Below are 18,916 nucleotides of genomic sequence, written 5' to 3'. Positions count from 1 at the left end.
AAGAGTGGCCAAGCGCAGCTGATCACTGTGCAAGCAATCAGCCATTGGTTAAAGCTACTCCCAAAGAACCCGACAAGCAGCTGGCTCCAGGGCCCTGGTGATGGCATCTTGGTCACAGTGCACTTGTGTGTCCTGCTTCCCACCAGAACTTACTGAGTGCTTACAATGTAGAGATCCTGAGATTGGGCCAGAAAGCCTGGGCAAGACAAAGCCCATAAACTGAAAGAGTTCAACATGTTTTGGGAAGAAGAGCCGCTCTGGTTCTTAATGAGGGAAAGAAGCCTTGATGCTTTATACCACAAACCATCACCTGATGCTTACAATATACATTATTTTAAAAGCAAAAACACTGATAAGGAAAGAATTTCTTTTAAAAAAATGTACAAGTTCCAGGAGTGTAGTTGCTTTTGTTTTTCATTTTATCTATATCCAATTCAATTTATTTATATCTAGTACCTACCATGTACACGTACTTCCACATAGCCTGTTTTTCCCCCCCTATTTCTTACAATGTATCTAAAAAGTGCTTGCAATCCTATATAATAAAAGGCTAATATACAGAATGACCAGTTGCTATGATGCACACTGACCACTAGGGGGCAGATGCTCAATGCAGAAGCTGCCCCGTGGTGGTCAGTGCACTCCCACAAGGGGAGCACTGCTCAGTCAGAAGCCGTGAGCCAGGTTCATGGCTGGCGAGTGCAGCAGCGGTGGCGGGAGCCTCTCCTGCCTCCGCAGCAGCACTAAGGATGTCCAACTGCTGGCTTAGCCCTGCTCCCCATGCCTAAGCCGTCAGTCGGACATCCCCCAAGGACTCCTGGACTGTGAGAGGGTCCAGGCCAGGCTGAAGGACCTCCCCCCGCAGTGCATGAATTTCATGCGCTGGGCCTCTAGTATAACAATTATTTACCTTAAAAAAACTAACTAAAAAAAAAAAAATCAATGTATACTTTATATTGTTATGGGTTAAATATTTCAAAGAAATCTGGTGAAAGCTAATAAAGTCCTACTACTTATTCAAAATTATATACGTTTACTTCAATTTCTCAGACCTCAGAGTTAACACTAAGCACATATAGAAGTCATCTTCAAAAAGGGGGTGTGCAATGCCAGGCACTTCTGGGCATCACCAGGTCTACCAACTGTCATTGCATTAAGTTAGCTGTGCTGAGAGCACTCACAGTGCTGTCCTGTTTTTTTAAGCGACCCCAAATTTATGGGGGTTCTTATCTATGTTGACCTCATGAAAAAGGACCTCGTCCATTCCATTGCTGGGTCCTGAAGATATGTGGGTGACAGGGTCCTACTTCTAGGAAACCTCCTCCAGGTGGTTCTCTGTAACTTTGGTCTCCCCGTTTCTTTCATTCTATCCAACAGAGTCATCCAAAGAGCATGTGTAAGGCTTGGGGAAGAATTCAGTCTAGACAAGGGGTTCATCATCATCTTTAATGCTTGGGCAACCAGGAAGCAAGAGGGCAAGCTCCTTGAGGGCAGGGGCCAATATGGCAAGGTCTTTGTGGTGCCCTCAGAGCTCAGCACAGTGTGCCCTCTAACTGATTACTGAGAACAATGACAGTATACCTGGCCTGCTCCTCTTCTCTCCAAGGCAGCAGCCAAGACATAGCACAGGCCAGTGTGCAGTATGCAAAGCTGTCACTCAGCTGGATCTCCCACTGGCCTGGTAGCAGATGACTGGGTTTTGCATGCCTGGTTTACACTCTTCAAATATTTATAGACAGTTCCCTTTGCCTCTAGCCCTAGTTGTCACTTAGCCAAGTTATACATACATGGCCCTTTTAATCTTTCCTTAGAAATCAATCCTGCTCAGCTCCTTAATCATCCTAGTTGCATTTCTCTCAAGTTTTGGCTGTTAGTCTTTCTGATAATTTATTCTGTTGAAATGCATAAAAATAATAGAGGTGTGAAGCAGAGAAGGTCTTGGTCACCTTCCAATTACGAAGATCAGTGCCTTTTCCATGCAAAATAAAATTATTCAACCTCTTTCCTTTTGTATGATCACGTTTTTAAAAATTCGTATTTAAGATGGATTAATGAATACATTGCAAAAGAAAGGAAGAAAAGATATCAGTATTATACTCTCAGAATATCATCATTGATTGAACTGTCTCTCTCTCTCTCTGTCTCTCTCATGTGTCTATAAACTGATTAACTTAACCTGCAGCATTCAGACATGGAGAACAATGGGAATCGAGAGTAATGTGGTCCCCACAGAGAGGTGTAATGTCCCTCCCTAAGGTGCCCTCTTCCTGCGGATACTTCTGGCTAACGTTAGCTTTCAATGGAAAAATTAAACACGAGTTAATTTCTCCCATTATAAAAGTAGTACATTAAAGAAAATTTTAGGTAATCAGAAATGAGGAAATGTTATGTATAGTCCACTACTCAAAGACAACATTTAACATTTTTGAATAATTTCATTTAAGTCTTTTTTGATGTATTGTTCCTCCCCCTCCAATAGGCTTGATCATACCATTTGCATAGTGTAATACCTTGCTTTTCCCACTTACTATTATAAGAGACATGTCATGTCTTGAATTGTCTTCAAACTGTTATTTTTAATGACCATATATTACTCCATCAAGTAAGTGGGTGTGCCAAATTTTACAATTCTCTATGTTAGACATTTACATTGTTTCTATATTTTCTTTAGATTAAATGTCATTATAAAGAAAATCTTTGTGTGCAAAGCTTTTCTGTATTTAAGATTGTTCCTAGATTCCTAGCAGTAAAATTAATGTTCCGAAGGACACCCGGAAAATAAATTTAGAGGAAGTAAAGAATTAATGCAAGTACTACTTGAAGTGAAAAATACCACCTTAAGTACAAAGATTTGTCTTCTGGTTCTGATGTTAACAAGTGAGCGCTCAAATCTTAGAAAGCTGTAGAAAACTGCTGGAGGTGGCAAATGTGATAAGTTAAATGTAGTCCTCGCAAGCATTTCCCGTCTTTATCCACAGGTATACTGGTAATCCTTATCATGTCAGCTCAAATTCTTACCCTTACCTAGATCTACCATCAGAAGGCGAGTGAGGGCTGTGTAGAAGGTTGTTCGGCACCTGAAGTCACTGAGCCTGTTACTGTCACTGATGCCGAGGAAGGGGAAGTGTTCACTCTAATGAAAGCAAAAGAGCAGCCAAGTTACAAACGCTTTACCTAAGCCACTTGGAAATTCTAGTCATTAATGAGAGGAAATCAGACTCACCGTGTGATTTTTTAGCATGAACTTCACAGCATCTATCTTCACCAATTTTTTTAAGAGGATATAGGTAATAGAAGTTAAGGAATTTGGCGAAATATAACTGTCTTATCAACAGGTAATAATTCACAAAGTGACACTGAATTACAATGGCACCAATGCATACTTATGAGGAATAAATATTATTTTGAAAGAGTAGTCCTAGAGAAATGTCCTTCAGTCTGTTAAGAATGGCAATCTATTATTAACCAGTGCAATTACTTTTCTCATCTTATACATGTTCTCGTCCTGGAGAGGAAGAATTAATTTTATAATTAAGACAAAAACTTCTTTACTATTAAAGCCTTCGTAGTGGAAAATTAAAACTGACCTTTTTTTAACATTTTTTATGTAATGTGAGAACTTCTCTTTACTTAATATTACTTCATAATAAAATAATGATAAAAGACCCATAATAGGCTATCAAGAAGGAGAAAAATGTTCAATTCTAAGAAACAATGAACTCAAGTTAGAAACTTAAGGAAAGTCTGCTTCAGATGAAGGAGATGGGAATACAGCCAGGAGGACGTAGCAGACTGCACGTGATCAAGGACTGAAGGTCAGGCTTAGAGCGCCTAATATTTCTCAAGTACCTATTGCGTGCAAGGAATTTTATGTGTAACTCACCTAATCTTCACAATTAGAGTGCTAAATATTATTTATTATTTCTAATCCATAGGTAAAACGAGCACAGAGAAGTTAAGTTACTTGCCTAAGGTAACACAGTTATGGATGGATAGTGCTGAGATCTGAACTGAGGTTTGACTCCAAAGACCACGTTCTTTCTACTGTACTGAACCATCATCCGAACAGTTCAATGCATGACGAGAACATTACAAAATCATACGCATGATCACAGGCCTAAAGAATTTCTGGTTAACGCTGTCATCAAAACACTCTCTTCATTTACTTTCTCCAGTCACATGTTTTCTGCTACAGCCCGGGCCTCTCTGGGTCGATCCCTGCCTACTTACTCATGCCCTTCTTGCAGGCTATAAGAACCTTAAATGGCACCATTCACGTTCCCATGAAAACGCTGACTCTTTCCATTCATATCGTCTCCAAGTATAGAACTCTCTCTGTTGCCTCCGTACAGGGACACTGGAATCTAACTCGAGATTTTAGTCACTCAGCTGTGGATGTAAAAGAGTAGAAACACATTGGAACACAAGTCAGGAAGCCTGGGCTTTCAGCTTAACTACACCATTCAGTCGGCTGGATGTGCCTGAGCACCATACTCAGCCACTCTGAGTCTTACTTTCCCCCTCCAACGAGTGAGGATGAAACCTATGCTCAAGTTGTCTGTCTTACAGGATTGTTGTGAGGATCAAATAATGAAAATGTCTTTTTCAATTTTAAACCAGGAAAGAAGACACAAAGATACAGGGAATCAACGTTTACAGAATGTTTACTACTTACAAGGTTGATTCTCACAATCCCATGAGATAGGTAGTATCGCTTCTATTTTTCAGATGAAAAAAACAAATCAAAAACATTAAATAGAACTTTCCAAGAGAAACGACTAGTATGACTTAGATCCAAGTCCCCTGGACTCTAAAGCCACCATTCCAGCGGCAGATGAGGCATGCACATCTGCTCACCTCCACGTCAGGACGCTTTCTAGGGATAGGGCCGCATCTATGTGCACTCCTCCTCACACTGTGTTCAGTGGGTGCTCAATGAACTGAGTGTTTCTGGCAGGCTGAAGGGCAAGGAGATCAGGGCTGACAGGTAGCGGGTCTTTCCCTGACTACGAAGCTGCATATTTGATTTTTTTCCGGTGTAAATCACTGAGCAGAAGAACTGCCACTCAAACTTCACTCAGTTAAACAGAGTGGGGGTCAATAAACTAAGAAATACCTTAAGTAATTACCAAATACGATTCTCTTAGAATTGCAAAGTTAAAACGGACAGGGTCTGTAGGTAATCAGGATGCTGCCATTAATAGGAAATTCCTATCAGTGCTGCTAATAAACAGCAAGTCCTGTTCTGACAACAGAATATTTATGGGAGCAATAAACAGAACATTCACAGGAAGACTCTCGTCTGCCAAAGACACACTTTCTGCAGAACTGCATCTGTGCACTTTGAACCAAGGCCAGCCTCACTGCCTTTTAATTATATTCTAAAGAACAAATGATTAAGAGTAAATATTGTTTCAATAAAGAAAAAAATGAGAGCTCATCAGAATATTTATATTCCCTTATAGGAATTCAATTCAAAGCTAGTTATGGTCCTTAAGAGGGTCTGTAATGCTTTAAAACAACAACAACAACACACAAGGCAAATGGAGCCCTGGCCAGGTGGCTCAGTTGTTTGGAGTATCATCTCATATACGAAAAGGCTGCAGGTTCGATTCCCAGTCAGGGCATGTATGTAGGCTGTGGGTTCGATCCCCCATCAGGGTGTGTACAAGAGGCAGCCGATGGATACTTCTCTCTCACATTGATGTTTCTCTCTCCCTCTCTCAACATATCCTTGGGGGTGAGGACTAAAAATAAAAAGGCAAATGGCTAATCATATTATGATTTTTATACTTTTATTGTATTCTTTTCTAGGATTTTATAAGTTGCACCATTTTAGTGGTGGGAGCATTTTAGCTGCGTGGCTTTCTGAATAGCACATTACAGTGAATGTGATGATGGCGGTTAACAGCAACAGCAGGAGTCTAGAGACATGAGTAAGAGAATTCAGGAAAGGTCACACACAAAACATGTAATGGTAAAACCAAGATTTAAGTCCAACTTTGACTGTCAAGTATAAGTTCTTTTCACTAAGTTAAATCATATCCATTTGATTTGAAAGAGGCCAGTGGTTCTGCACCACAGACTATGAGCTTCTTGAGACACAACTGAAGCTGTAACTAAGCCCCAGAGGGAACAGGGAAACTGTTCTTTCAGGAAGGAACCAATTCATTAATGAACTTTCATCACATCCAGACTGAGCAAACTCCATAGCCTGGCTGACAGTAACTCACTGAACAGAATTCCTTTCTGTATCCACCTATCCTTTAAAGAGGATAACGAAATTGAGAATGAACTGTCTTCTTAAATTACAGGAGTACCACACACTTTAATTTAGCAGCTGATGGGCACAGTAGCAACAAGTACGACTTCAATTCATGGTATCAAGCCTTTACTGAGTATCTGCCATATTTCATCAAACCTACACCACTGATTATAAGAAACATAACTCTAGGTGCTATTAAGAAAGACAAGATGCTTAAAAATATCTTCAACTGTAAGACATCTGATTTACAGAAGTGTTAAAATGTGAAGAAATTTCTGTTTGAGAATCAAAGGAATAGTGTAATAATATGATATTCATTCACCAAGTACAAGAGGGTGGATGATGGCATTAATCTAGTCCATTATTTAAAAGTCATATATGTTTACAAACAGTTTTTGTAGATAGAATTAGACGCCGATGATAAAAGAGAGTTCATGGATAGGAAAATTACATGTTTGAACATATTGTAGATAGGTACAAAGTATAGTTACTGAACTATTGGTTCAGTTATTTCACAAACAGGGTTATGCCAATAAGCCCTACTAAACTAAAAACTCCAAATAGGTGTAACCAAAATGAAGCATCTTAAGGGATACTAAAAATCACATACAAGGAAGAGGGGTTCAAGGCTTAGTCACCCAATAAGAGGGGTAACAATATGTTCAAGTGCCCTCTAATAACTTATAACCTCACCAGAGAGAGAACTGGCCAATACCAAGTTATATTATATTCATCCTCATATATACAGATAAGAACTAGGTTTTCAGGAACATTAAGAAAATTAAAGATGATAGGAATGAAAATGAAGGGCTTGCTATTTAATAAGCACCTACTACATGATAAGGTCAGTAATACCAGGTGCTTTATTTTTGTTAGATAGCACAAATACATTGTTATATATTTATTATTTTATTTAATCCATATAAAATCCTGAGAGATAGATAATATTCCCTTTCTACAGATGAAGAAATTGAGCCTCCAGAGAAATTACATGACTTGTTCACGTTCTTTCAGTTAACACAGTGACTAAGGATTGGAACTATTTCAGGATGGCTTTACTAAGTCTTCAGCAAGACCTAAAAAAAATTTAAAAGACATCAAACTGAGTTATGATGGGTCAAATGAGGAGAACAGCATAGGTGGTGATTCAGTGAAAGACCATGAAAGGTGTCAAGGGGGAGGTAAAATGAATTTCCTTGGCCCAAGGAAAAGTATCAAGTACAAATTGTGGTTGAGTGGTGGATCAGAAATTAGTTATGGGAACTCAATAAGTCAAGTACCATTAAAGGACTCAAGTTCAAATCAATATTTTACGTTGACCTGAGAAGCAAGTAGAAGGAATTCTGGGCTTTTGGGAAGATAAATGATCAGATTAAAACAATACTCAAGGAAGGTAATCTTGTGAGGCAAGAATTTAAAGAACTGCGTGAAGGTCTGAATAAGCTGGCTACAGAAGAGCAGAAAGGATTCTCACACTTGATCCTAGTATAAAAGCAAACAGAGCAGATAAATTATGGGATGCCTTTTCCATGGATGATAGAGACAGAAAACAGAAAAATAAATCAACATTTCTTTTGATGAGAAATGTTAATAGACGTAAGCCTGAGGGATGTATGCTGAAGCTAGTTTTATTTAACATTCTCAAAGCCATCTGGAAATGGTGGTATTCATTGAAATAAAGCAATACATTTTAATACTGTTTCACCAAAGCAGAACTACTACTGGTTATTACTAAGTATTTCCTGTAACAGACATTCCTTCTATCCTTCACCCTTATTTTATTCTAGACTTTTGCTTCATTTCTCATCCCCTACTCTTTCCTGTCCCTCACCTCATTCAGGATGCACCCCAGGGGTGGGAAGATCGGTGACAGGGTGAGGATGTCTGGTTTGCATATTACTTGCATGCTTAACAATTTATGTTTAGTTATGTCTAAATGACCTTGACTAAAAAGAGCTCACTCAAAGCCAAACCAAAATGTCACATACCCACATTATGTTTAATGTGTAGATTTTCAGAAATTTAGTATGTAATTTATTTGAGTCCAATTTAAAAAAAAAAGGAACTCTGTTGATAATACTGTGGGGGGGAAAAAAAGCCACATGCTAACCCGACAAGCTCAGGGAAGGCCTGCATGGCAGTCTTACAAACTTAAAGACCTAAAGTAACCACAAAGTATGGTCTGAAATTAAAACTTTAACTAAAAGCAGTTATGGTGGGTAGTCATGTCCTAGGCCGGTATTTTCCTTAACAAGGTCAATCTTTACCTTAACTGAGTCTACTGTCTTTTCGCATCTATGATAACATATCCTTTAAATGTCTCCATAACTTGTAATTTCCCTTTTCTGGACTCCTTGGGCACAACCTAATGTGCCTGGGCCCAGGACAGGTACCACACATTCCTTCATTGTTATTGTTATCATGTTAACTGTTGACTGTTAACTATCCTGCATTCACTTAAGTATGTGTCTATCATTTTACTTTTTATCCAATCCCAGGGGTCCCCCGACTCCCTCTCCCCCCCCCTCCCGTTTTGCTTTCTCCCGCCTCTCTAATCTATCACCAATGGATTTCTTGTAACCCACCTACATCCCCTCCTTTGATTGCAATGTATAAAAATAGATGAAAGACCGCCATTCTCTGGAGCATTATCTCAATCAGTTGAGGTTCTGCTTCCCGGCAATTGTTGACAGTTTGGCTCAAATATACGCACAAAAATTCTTTACAGGTTTGAATGTTTTTACATTAACAATACAATCTTCTTTGAGCTCTTAGTAGAAATATAGGAAAGGAAGTCTGGAATCAGAATCAGTTCTGTGAAGGCAGGGACTGTGTCTCATTTGTCCTTCTGCCCTGTACTGAGCAAATGCTTAATTAATATTTGCTAATTGAAAGAGGCTAGTAAGATAAAGTAAATCATTAAGATGAGTATGGAATTAAATTTAAAAATCACTATTTTATTCTTGCTCAAGATTAAATCTAAATAAGGATGTTGTTCTAGTTTATTGCACTTAAAAGACAAATGAAGCTGGAAGAGGTTTGGGGCTGAAAAATAAAATCAGGGTGACTAAGTAGTTTGGACAGGAAATAAGACTCTGTGGCTTGCAAACATGAAAACCATTGAAATAAACTAACAGGTAAGTAGATCTAAGATGCACATGGGTAGGAATTATATTCACCAAATCCTGGTGTACAGGAACTTGCACACAGTCCTGCCTTTGGTTCAATGCTTTGCTATTGAGGTTTTGAAATTCTTAATAACTTAGGAACAAGGCACCCCACATGTTCATTTTGTCTGGGCCTGGTCAATTATGTAGGTGGTCTTGGAGTAATATGGGTAAGTTATTAATCCTAAGAACTGTTGACGTTAAGAGTAACAACAGGGTAAAAATGAGTTTGGATACTTTCATGAATTAATGTAGAAGTCTTTTATGGGGTCTGTTTTAAAAAGCTAAAGATATTTTTGGGTTTTCTTAAAGCTCTGAGGATGATGTAATAAGGGCAACTACCAACAGAGGGCCTAATAGAAAATAAAAATCCATTCTCATTATTATCTATCTGAAACCCAAAATTAGACACATGTCACTGCTGTAAATTTAAGCAAATAAGCAAATTGTAATAGAAATATTGATCAAATATTTTTCAAAGAACAGCTTGAAATAATGATTAATAAACAAATAGAATTTTGGATGAAATGTAACCCTTGCTTCCTTCTTTCTCGGCATTTACCATAGGTTTAGTCTGTCTCATTGCTCTGTATGACCCTCATTTCCTCCAGTTTTCCCAGCAGCTTCCTTGTTCTGTCATCTGAGCAATCTCATCCCTTCCCCACATAGAAAGCAGAGTTTCTGCCTGCAAAACACTTCACAAAGGAGAAGGACCCCTGTGCATGTCCGAAAAGCTACTGCTTGGAATCTGGAAGTCGGGAAATGTAGTCTTGGAAATTTAAAGACTACGTTAAAAAGTTACTCAGATGTATTTGCCACATGGATTTTATATGCCCCATGTAATGAATTTGATAGGAAGACAAACTTTCTATCAAAAACGGCCTCTGGATTTTAAAATTACGATAGTCTTAAACAATCTGGAAACCTTCAAATTTGGCAAACAGAAGCCTTGGGGTAAAATGCAAGACTTGCTCTCCAGTTAAAATCCAGGGACTTCACATATTGGCAGCCTCCTCACAAACATTATTATTTAGGGAGGTAGGCCACCTTTTCCTAGCGAAGACAAAGTCCTATAGAGAAGTGGGAGGAGAACGAGACTTCTATTTTTAGGACATCCCATTCTATTGTCTAATGATCTTCAGGCAGTTCTCAAAGTACAGTCCCTGAGCCACCAGCATCATCCAAGACTTGCTGAAAATGCAAATTCTCAGGGCTCAGTCTAACATGTCCCAAAACCTCAATCTGGAGGTGAGGTCTAGCATTTGTATTCCAATAAGAACTCTAGTGATTCTGAAGGTCACTATAGTTTGAGGCTACTTACTACCTTTGGGCAAATGTGCCGGGAGCCGGTCCATCCTTGTTGTTTCAAGGGACCTGGCATATATGGCATACGGTTCTTAATATGTTTGCTCACCTTCTTGGCGCTGTGTTTTAACCAAGGTCACCTCTCCGAGAAAGGTTGAATCCCCAGGTAGGGATTTTCCCCTGAAGTTAGGGAGGGAATAAAACCCCTCAACTAAGTGCCAGGCGGGTAATTAATCATTTTAACTATGAACAATCATGCTTAAGCTACATAATCTTTACTCCCTGGAATGGAGATAAGAAACGCCCTAACCTTTGTAATAGAGATTGATAGGACTGGAATCAACTGGTATAAATACAGATGCAACAAGACAACAACAGACAGAATTCAGAAGACAGAACCTACACGGAGCCTGGAGACAGAAGAACTTCGCTGGAGAGAACATGGCAAAAGATCCTGGACTGAACCTGACTATAGAACATGGCAAGAGAACCTGACTAGAACCTGGTGACTGAACCTGGCTGGAGATCTGAAGCAGAACCTCTCTGGAGATCCAGACCAGAACTTGGCTGGAGATCCTGGCTGGAGATCCTGGCTAGGCTGCTGATCAACTGAACGCTGTCTCCGTGTCATTCCTTCTTCGCCGACTCTGTCTACGCCTTTGAGAACCCCTGGACCTGCTGGGGCTGGACCCCGGCACAAATGAACATAGGCTTTTTTTTTAGCACTTCCTAAAAATTAGGATCTTTTATGTTTTCAATTCTAAACAAGTGGTCAGACACAAGGACACAAAAGTTCAGAAACTGGCTTTGAGGACCATAAACACTGAGTAAGATTCACTCTGAAGAAGATAAAAACAGAAAAAAAGGTATCTGAAAATATGCATTATAAAGTCATAAGGAACATTTAAACATTTTATTGTAACATAACATGCTTTTCATCCGTTACTAATATTTTAATACGAATATATAAACATATTTACATTAACAGGGATCAATCAGTGATGATTTTTTATCCTGTATACTGTTTCTATTTCTGAAGCATGACATCTTATTTTCAACACAAAAATAATGTATTGCTTTAAAAATCAGGACTTAAAAACAAATTATAATAAAGAAATCGATAGAAAACAACAAAACACGCATTAAGTAGCCAGCAACTGCACTGAAATAGATACACCACTCACATATTCCATTATGTAAATGAATTCAAAGATATTTCATGACTGATCAGCTAGAAGGGACATAATGATTTATAATTCAAATAACTGAGCACTGAAATCAAATTGAGCTAATATATATTTCTAAATATGCAAACCTGAAATAATTGTTAAAAAATATAAATCAATGTACCCCGGTTGAAACCATTCGTACCAGTTAGTTTAAAATGTTATAGCTTTTAAACTTTTATCTAATAAGTTTTCTGAAAATATGATTTTTTAGTAACTTTAGGAAGTGCTCAAATGCAATAAATAGCTTATAAAACAAAAGGTTATAATTGTAGGATTAAATAATATATACAAAATATAAGGAGACAGGAGAAGATCTTAATAGCAGACACAAATAAACTAGGCATTATGCAAATTATACTAAAAAGAATACAAATCAAATTAATTTTATATTAGATTTCAATTTCAACCTAAAAGATAGGGTAAATCAAAACAATAGATATGTGCTATAAAATAACTGGTTTCTTTCTAGATAATATGCTCTCAGAGTAATTCATTGTGAAAAGGCCAGAGTTTGCAATACTAGAAAGTACTTATAAACCACTTCATATGTTAGAAATAAAGAGTATTTCAGCATTATTATTTAAAAAAAAATACAGGTTCAGGTTTTTTTTAATAAGAAAAAATACATATCTTAAAAAGCCAAAATGACCACTGGAATTGGGTTGTACATCACTTTCCAGTAAAAAGGAAAAACAGCCTGGACAGGTGTAATTTATCATTTTTCTGATTTAATATCAAAGAAATATATTAAAATAATAAAAAGAATCCTGAAATCCTCAAAATTTGTAGTGATAAATAGCCCTCCCTGACTTTATTGCATTATACCTACTAACAGAAATATTGCATGGTGGATTTTGCCAGACAAGGACGATTATTTTCCAATAAAAAGTTGCATATTAAATTCCAGCACAAAAGTGGGTGTCTAATACTTTGGAAATCTTTTATGGCTTGCCAAGAAACACAATTTTAAAGTTAACTAATACAAACATATTCCTGAAGTGAACCTACATTAAAGATTTCTCTCCAATGCCCCCATTTTCAGGAAGTTATCTTCATATTAAAATAATAGCTAATCTTAGTGGTTAACTAAATCAACATTTATTTTTCACACTGTTCTCTCTCATTGGTAGAAACACGACAGTATTATCAATTAACCTAATAAGAAAAGATGATTCTGGTTTTAGATTTTAAAAATCTGCTAATGAGAGAAAATTAAAAACATTTTAATGTGTACTGGGAAGTCTCATTTTAGAGTAAATAAGATGTTGAGTTGATAGGACCAATAATCAAAAGTGTTCAAAACACTTAAAATTTTCTTCCAATTCCTTTGTGCCTCTTAACTAATGAAAAGAATATTCTTTTCACCTGAACACTACTAAAGACATATTGATTCTTCAGAATTCATTTTTATAAAGTAATATTTTAGAACATTTTGACCTTATTAAAAATACGTAGCTAATGGAATGCACTTGTTAGGCTATTCATATAAATGATCAAATATATAGTAAAAAGGATATCCAACAGAAAGGTCATTTAGGAACTGAAGAGTCCTCGAAATTACAGGCTCACATCTTCCCCAGTATTTAAGGTTTGTAACACTAAATATAAACAAGAAGTTTTAAATTGTAAGTAAGGTATTTGCTTGTATAGGGAAAACATGGAAATAAACATACATTCATGTAAGTTAGAAGACCTAAATCACAAAATACCAATGGAACATTTTCCATTCTATTCTTTTTATAGCACATTCAAAATATATACAGTCAATGTACAAATGGTGCATAATTCTATACATTTAGTTTTATAAATGAAAAAGTTGCCTAAGTGTTTCACAGGAAAAACATTAAGTTTGTATCTGAAACAAACATATGTGGGGATGGATAGCAGGAGCTAAAAGGAAGTCAAATAGAGGCTCACAGTTACTCCCAAGAAATGAACCATCCAACTTGTGGCTCCAAAACTCACTTCTTATGCTTATGATTGTTTATCTAGCTTTATTCTCTGGAAGCAAGATAGTATTATTTATGTGTTACACAGATAAAGTGGGATGCCGAGTGGAGGCACACCAGTTTAGGCCAAGTGTAAAAGTTTTATCTATGACTAGGAACTAGTGAATTCTGCTAGTACTGTAAGGATAATTAATTCAGTTTCCATGAATGTCTCTGACAGCCATAGCTTCCTGTCGGAGGCAATGAAAGCCCTGTCCTTAGGTAATCAAACCTCTCTCAATGATTCTAATTTGCAAAAATCTCTTCACTCGGTCTTCGAAATTAGGTGTTTTCTTTTAAATTAAAAAAAAAAAATGCTACCCAATTGACTTGAAGAGCCAGAGTCTGTGAACTTTGTAAAACCATGTCTTGATGCTGCACACTGCAGTTGTGTGGAGACCATGACAAATAACAATGTCATCTGGATGATGAACTTTAAATATGAGAAATTAAGTTTCAATTAAAAACTATGCTACCATCCTAAGAATTAAAACTCAATTTTTGAAGTCTTTGATTAAGAAAATTAATATTTATGAAGAGATTTAAACACAGTAAAAGGTCTATTAGATTCAAACCATCAACAATGAAAGAAAAATAAAAAACCAAAGCAGGAACTCACATTTTCGTCATGAATGTTTCTAGAACGTGACTGTCATCTGTTATTCCTAGCACTTCTGACATCCGGGCATATACCTGCATGAAAACAATTGTTAAAAAATTTATCATTAACATATATTTTCAAAAGACTATCACATTGAACAAATGGAAGATTTAACTTGTAAGTAAGGTATTTGCTTGCATCTACACTAAAGTAGGAAGTAGGGTAGGAGAGCAAATGAAGAATTTAAAAAAATGTTTACAATTTTAAAATTTACCAACTTTTTCTTCTGGGAAGCATCTCACTTATTTTGAAACACATACACATCCCTCTCACATACTCATTTTACTCCCAGCACACTACATACTTTTTTCCCCAAAGAGGGAACTAGTATCCCTCCTTTCTCAAAGACAGGCGTATGCACGTGAAGGGCTAGAAACTGGAGTGCCTCGGTAAAAGGCTCCAACATTTACAAAGCTTCTATCCATTCCAGATTTCAGCAAACCGCCAAATAATTCAGGATTATGTTAGGCTGTTATAAAAAATAATTTCAAAAATAAAGCGAAAGAATTTATAGAAATTCTCAAATATCCCTCGATTAAACTCCCCCAAATCACAGAGATAGGTCTTACTTTCCACACTGAAACTGAAATTCCAGGCTCAGGAAGTCTCTGCAGTGTGCATCGGGGCCTGGGAATCCACTAAGCTTCCAATTAGGGAGCGTTGGTTGCAGAGTTTGGGGTGCAACATTTCAGTCCCAACCCAAAGCCACACTGAGCTGATAAACACATAGCCCACTTCTATTGGGACAATGCCACCGGCAGCCAATGGATATGCCCTAATACCCTGGCAAAGCTGAGAGGTGGGTTAGTTAACACCTCCACACTCCCTGATGCTCTGGTGTGATTCCAGGTTATCCCTGCCAGACACCAGCTGTATGGGATTTCTCTTCTGCGATTTGATCCCCATGATTGTTTTCTCACTTTCTCCTGACCAGCCTATTTCCTATAGGTATGGCAATCTAGCTTTCACTCTCTCCGCCTTGTTTTTCATGTGTAAACAACAGCTTGATATGCTGCCATAGGTCATGAAGGTGAGAGAAATCACAGGATGTCCAGAGCTGCAGGGTTATACAAGGGAGGAAGGCTGTTCATTGCAGTCTCGTATATTTGGATTTAAGCACTATTCAAACCAGAAGCTTGTGTTCCAGGTTTTCAACCTAAGTCCTATGACCAAAAATGCTCCTCAGGCCCATAGAGGAAATCAGAGAGAGAGAAAAAGAGAAAGCAAAGAGAGGGGGAAGATGGGGCAGGTGGAGAGGGCAGGAGAAGGAAAGAGTACAAGGGTAGGGGGGAGAAGCTGGGGGAGAGACAAAGAAAGGAATTTGATATCCAAATTGGTGTTGCCTCTTCTGCTAACTTCTGAGCCCTACAGAAAAGCACGTCAATGACTATCTCTGACTCTGCGCATGAGAACAGGCCTTCATCTCTTACACAACTGAAGCTATCGCTGTGTTTGTAAGATGTCTGGGAACAGAGGGAGCTAGGAAGAGAGAACCTAGGGAAGTCAGTCACCACCAATCCCCAATGATCAGAAATCTTTAAGCACATGGCAGGCTCAAAGGAAGAATGGTATGTAGAAAGGGAAGTTGCCTATCTCACCATGATCTCGAACCTTTCTCATAGGTAGGAGAAAATTCGGTCCCTTGGGAAAATTGGTGTTGATATGATTACTGGCATACAAGGCCCTTCACAACTTCACCCCCAAACTACTTCTCCTCTACCGTTTCCCTTAACATGGAGCCACAATGAAATAAATGCAGCTGGGTAACAGGTTTCTCAGGCAATTTCAGATCTCCATGAGTTCAAGTGCTTCATTTTGCCTGAATCTGCCTTCTTCCCCCTCTTCCCGATTCCCGATCAGAAGTCATCTCTCCTCCCTCCAGCAGTGAGCTGTCCCCTGTCACGCTACTGTTCACTGTAGTTGTTTGGGTGTCCATCCTCCTCCCCCTGCTCTGTACTGTATTTTTGTAAAATCAAATTTTATATTTTTAAGACTCTATAAATGCTTGTTTATGGCAAAACTCAGGCTTAATCAAATTTTGATTTTATCCATGCCCACTGAATAATAAAATATAATAACTAAAATGTGATTTTAAACATTTTAATATTAAAAAATATTTTAAATGGATGGCTTTTTGTTGTGTCAAGAAAGGAGAGAGCTAGATAGGCGTCTGTTGTGCTCTGCTGTCAAAACAGTTCCTCAAGCATCCGATTTGACCCAATAAGATACTAGAAAAAACGGTCAACATTGACACATGGCACTGCTTTAATCCACAATTATCCTTGTAACTTGCACCATTCCTTTTATCATCCATTAGCTTTGATTCCCATTATCCCATCTAGAACTGTGTCAACGCTTTTGTCCCTAGGGATTTCTCTCCACTACTAGGATCTGACAGTCAAGCTTGAGTACTAAACAGGATCATTACCTCTTAAATCCACTTATCTGATCTACTGAATAGTAAATTGAAAAGCTCATTAAGAGCAACAATCTGATTTGTTTTCACGTGTGACAGGGTCATTTAAAATCAATGTATGATTACTGCATTTCTTTTAAAAGACTGGCTCACATTTTCCAAGGCACCTTATCATCAGAGAACACACAGATAATATGAAAATGTCTTTAAACTTTTGGAATTTAATTATGTCATAGACACACACAATGTAGGGTTGGGAAGTAATTTGTCCAGTGAGAAAAGATCTATACAACTGTTTATTATAAAACACAAGCCAATGAAAGTTTTCACAGAAAAATTCCAACACAATATCACTTCACCAAAAACCATTTTTATGATAGCCAGAAGAAAGTTCATCATGATCCTCATTTTAAGGAAGGATATAGAAGTTGGCATTGGAATGCAAAGAGAGGTAAAAACTCACTTTAGTTCACAGTTTTCTAATCTTTTATTTCAGAATCAAGATAATCCGATCACAGTGAAAAATAAGCAAGAATCTGAGAAATAAGAGACTAATCCATTGGTATTGTCCATGGTCTCTAAAGGACACAATGAAGTCACCTCTTTACGTGTTTCACACAATCAGAGAGGCACATGTTACGACCTGGTTTCTGCCTCTCAGCCTGTGCCTGCTCCGCCTAGTCCTTCTTTTTAATATGCCTGCATTTCTCCATTAGACTACAACCTCCCTGAGGGCAGAGATGATGCTCTGTCTTTTACCTCCCATGCCTAATAACACTCATTAAATGTAAAATGGCTAAAAAGGATGTAATGTTAAAATGTAAATTTTGGCCATTTCATTCAAAAAAAATTTTTTTTTCATTCAAAATTTTTTAACAAAAGGATAAGGTTGTTTTAGAGAACCCTTTTCTCTAAAAATAATGTACCCCAAATTCCACTCACCAGAGGTGACCACAGGTACACTTTTGTTATTTAAAAAGACGTGGTTTTAATGCTTAAATAGTATTTCTGGAAGAGGCTCTCTGTAGATCAGTAAGAAGAGCTCTCCTCCGCTGAACACTCAGAACACCTATGATTGCCTGCCTGTTCGTGGCACTTACATTATACACTAGAATTTGATCTTGTTTTAGAATTAATTTTCCATGTGAATATGGAAACTTCATTTTCCTCCACTATTTCAAGCATGTGCTGACTGAGGGTAGAGAGAGTGTCTATTTCTCTTTATATCGCCAGAGAATTTACAACACTGTCTTGATAAAGTTAGCACCAAAGAGAAAGCATGGGCTCTGGTCCCAAAGATACCTGGATTGGCATTCTGGGTCTACCACTAGCTGGGTGTTACTTATAATCTCTGACTCTTGACCTCCTATCTGTAAAGCAGGAATAATAATACTAACACCTACTTTACGGGCTTCAGGGAGAACTAAATGAGGCCTAACACAGAGCCTGGCATTGAGTCCTCAACAAATGCTGCTCCCTTCCTACTCCATTCCATGGCCCTTCCTCACAGGAGCTGCTCAACCTGGCAGCTAATGCCTTTTCAAGATGAGGTCCATTACATGAAAAAATAACAGAAAAATAAGAAGGAGCTTGCCCTGAGGCTTCTGACATGGCACAAAAAAGGTTAAAACCAACAAAACCTTAACATATGTGAAGCTTTGAAATCTTTTCATGCATATTCAGTCAACACACTCTAATCAAGGTGAGAAATGGCAATTGTTGAAGGGAGAAAGCTTCAAAATTTCATGATACAAAGCCAAATTCTTTCTACTTCTAAAGACTGCCTTAGAAGCTAGAAAAATTGCCCATTTTTACCATCCATCCATCTCTCTAGTCTAGCTCTTGAAATACAGGAAGTTGTTAGAAATTACCATTAGTATAGACT

General features: G+C 37.8%; 1 protein-coding gene across 2 annotated transcripts in view; it reads right to left on the bottom strand.

The window, feature by feature from the left end:
• RANBP17 (RAN binding protein 17) overlaps nucleotides 1–18,916 on the bottom strand; it is a 236,230-nt gene that overhangs the window by 75,946 nt on the left and 141,368 nt on the right. For both annotated transcript variants that reach the window (XM_059699170.1, XM_059699171.1), the window contains 4 exons: nucleotides 14,574–14,647; nucleotides 13,484–13,564; nucleotides 3,224–3,287; nucleotides 3,025–3,133 (listed from right to left, as the gene is read on the bottom strand). In XM_059699170.1, the coding sequence (XP_059555153.1) occupies nucleotides 3,025–3,133; nucleotides 3,224–3,287; nucleotides 13,484–13,564; nucleotides 14,574–14,647 (328 nt within the window). The remainder of the gene's footprint in view (nucleotides 1–3,024; nucleotides 3,134–3,223; nucleotides 3,288–13,483; nucleotides 13,565–14,573; nucleotides 14,648–18,916) is intronic.

This window comes from Myotis daubentonii, chromosome 5, assembly GCF_963259705.1.
Source record: "Myotis daubentonii chromosome 5, mMyoDau2.1, whole genome shotgun sequence".
Taxonomy (NCBI): Eukaryota; Metazoa; Chordata; class Mammalia; order Chiroptera; family Vespertilionidae; genus Myotis; species Myotis daubentonii.
The sequence above is the reverse complement of the archived record's forward strand: the minus strand, read 5'-3'. Positions and strand labels throughout refer to the sequence as shown.